Raw genomic sequence first — 2,981 nt, 5'->3', positions numbered from 1 at the left:
TATTGTCTTTGTTGTTATTGTTTTTTTTTTTTTTTACACATGTGGTTTGGATTGTTGTTGCCATGTTGTAGCCCTGTGTAATCCCTTGGTGCAGGTGTCAGTGTAGTACTTGTAGCCTGCTTATAAAGTCTGATGTCTCCTGGCAATGTCATGCAGGAGACGGGAACAACATGTTGGAAATGTTGGTGATGAATTGCTTGCTGGCAGTTTTGGCTATCCAGGCCTCTTTCAGTTGTCATCAGGGTATATTGTCCTCCAAAAGTAGGAAAATTCCTTATTTTGTCTCTTGAGCTGTAGGGTTCCTGCTGCATGTCTCAAGATTTCTGCGGGGCTGTTGCCGGGTTGCATATTGCCACTCAACCTCCTTTCTAATCCTGCAAGTTTCACCTGTCTCCCAATGCCAGCACCTAGGTCCCGAGAGGAGTCTGTAACGAAATGTTCTGTGCTCGGTGTAGTGCAGGTACCTCCGAGCTTTGAAGGTGACAGCTCTGTATATGTATGAAGTCCAATCACAGCACTTGGGTGTTAACAGGGGCTGTTCTCTCGAACCAGGTTATGCGCATTGTAGACAACGTCAGGCCTGACCGTCAGACTGTCATGTTCTCTGCTACTTTTCCCAGAGCTATGGAGGCATTAGCTCGGCGAATCCTAAGTAAACCTATAGAAGTGCAGGTTGGAGGCAGGAGTGTCGTCTGTTCCGATGTGGAGCAACATGTTGTGAGTATCACATGTCTCCCTCGCTTCTCATTGGCTCACAAAAAATTGTCTCTAGCAATATTGAATATAAAACAGTGTACCCACAGAGCCTTCGTTTTTAGAAGTTCAGTGACCTTATTAAACATGAACTCAGAATAAACTAGCAAGCAAGTCTGCAAGTGCCATGTGATCACTTGGTGTGTTTAAAACTTGGTTTCTTACCACTAAACTGAACGGTGGTTCTGTCACTAGCTGTGGAAACAGCCTGAAAAAGCCATCTCCTCTTCCCCATTTTTATTTTTATGCACCCTGAATGAAATGATGTAAGATACAATTTTTACCATTGCTACTTTGCTCTTGTGTGTCTTTTCCCAGATTGTCATAGAAGAGGAGAAAAAGTTTTTGAAGTTACTGGAGCTACTGGGACACTATCAGGAGAAAGGATCAGTTATCATATTTGTAGATAAACAAGAACACGCTGACGGGCTGCTGAAAGATTTAATGAGAGCCTCTTACCCTTGCTTGTCCCTTCATGGGGGTAATCTGCAATCTTAAAAGTCTATATTAACAACTCTCAACTGTAGTACTGGTGTTCAGTAGTTACGAAGAGAAGTTACTGAGTTCCTGTGTAGTACCAATTATTTCTTCCTAAGCAGGTTTTGTCTCCTAATTTGCGATAGACATGATAGATTTCCATATTTATTGTTTATTGCTCCCTGTGAGGTGTCATCGGATGCCACATCTTGTCTCTGAGCCACAGGATTGTTACTGAGAATTAACGCCTCCCGGGGAGTATCACTGCCCGCTTGCTGTTGTAATGAGTGCCGTTGGGGGAGCGTTACCTGATATTTTTGTTTGAGATTCCACAGTAATAGCTGCGTTGTTCCACTTTTCTGCCATCAAGTAGTAATAGAACAGAAGTGGTTCAGTGGCAAGAGGAGGAAATCGCTTTAGAATATTGTTCATCCCAGAGTATTTTAAACCTATCTATGTATAACGCTCTTAAAAGTACAGTAACCAATAGGAACAAACCTACTGTTCATTTAGCACAACAGTGGAAGAGGAAAAAATACTCTCGTTCTACAGAGGTTTCTACTGCATGTGGAGAACAAAGCCTCACAATAAGGTCTCAGTTGAATATAAAAAGTCAAATAGAAAATCATATTAAAGAAGCTTTTGAGGATCTTGATGTGGGAAAATAGCTTTTTGTAGTGGAAAAACTAAAAGTTTTCTTATTCTGGATAACAGACTTCAGAGATGTATTATTCCAGCTAATGTATTTTGCTTGTAAAAGTGTGAATGTGTTAAATTTTATTTGCTTAGGCTTTTGGCTGTTGGAATTTGGAGGGTGCTTTGACCCACGTACAAATTCTTTTGGCTCAAAGCAGAGCTTTCTAATTCACTGTTTTATCCTGTTTCTTGCAGGTATTGACCAGTATGACAGGGACAGCATAATCAATGATTTCAAGAACGGAATTTGCAAACTGCTGGTGGCCACATCGGTAGCAGCAAGAGGCTTGGATGTAAAACAGTTGATGTTGGTGGTCAATTACAGCTGTCCCAACCATTATGAAGATTATGTGCACCGAGCAGGTCGAACTGGACGAGCTGGCAATAAAGTATGTAAGATCAGTTGCCTGATTTGGTTATTACTGGTTTGGTTTTGGCTTTTTTTTCCTTATTTATTGCTTTATCAAGGTGTTCCCAAGGGGATAGTTATAGAGGAGGAGTTTACGCTATTGGTGGGAAGGGGGTTTTCCTTTAGAGTGCATCTAAGGTTTTCAAGTGATCAGGTGTAAAATATATTCTGAATTTTAGCAGTATGGAAGTTGAACTTAATGTGTTCTTCTGATGTATGAAGGTTCTTTGAAATCCCATTTGTGGCTGAAAGTTTGGGTAGTTTTCATTGTTGGAAATGTGCCTTACTAAAGTGATAAGATTTTCTTTTCCTAATTTTTAACCACGACAAGATTGAAAGGAAAGGCTTCAGTTTCTCCCATCTGTGGTTCATTACCTCTGTATCAGTTTCCTGGGAAATCACATGATTCATTCTCCAGTCCCACTAAAAAAAGTTTACGTGTTAATATCATGGTTACTTTTATTGACCAGAACAACAGCGTCTGGGCAAGGGCACGTCAGTAAATCTAGAGATAAAGCATCTTCAGAGATTTTTCCTCATTATCTCTGAATTAACTTTGACCAGGGGTATGCATACACGTTCATTACTGAGGACCAGGCCCGGTATGCTGGGGATATCATTAAGGCTTTGGAATTGTCCGGGAATC

At 40.9% G+C, this 2,981-nt stretch overlaps 1 protein-coding gene across 1 annotated transcript in view; it reads left to right on the top strand.

Annotated features, from left to right (window-relative positions):
- The window catches only part of DDX46 (DEAD (Asp-Glu-Ala-Asp) box polypeptide 46), a gene marked incomplete at its 5' end in the record, with an annotated part of 17,327 nt that overhangs the window by 8,921 nt on the left and 5,425 nt on the right, over positions 1-2,981 (top strand). The window contains 4 exons of the mRNA XM_010146376.1: positions 553-717; positions 1,072-1,234; positions 2,122-2,315; positions 2,900-2,980. Coding sequence (XP_010144678.1) covers positions 553-717; positions 1,072-1,234; positions 2,122-2,315; positions 2,900-2,980 — 603 coding nt within the window. The remainder of the gene's footprint in view (positions 1-552; positions 718-1,071; positions 1,235-2,121; positions 2,316-2,899; position 2,981) is intronic.

Source organism: Buceros rhinoceros, unplaced genomic scaffold (genome assembly GCF_000710305.1).
Source record: "Buceros rhinoceros silvestris isolate BGI_N320 unplaced genomic scaffold, ASM71030v1 scaffold33012, whole genome shotgun sequence".
Lineage (NCBI taxonomy): Eukaryota > Metazoa > Chordata > Aves > Bucerotiformes > Bucerotidae > Buceros > Buceros rhinoceros.
The sequence above is the reverse complement of the archived record's forward strand: the minus strand, read 5'-3'. Positions and strand labels throughout refer to the sequence as shown.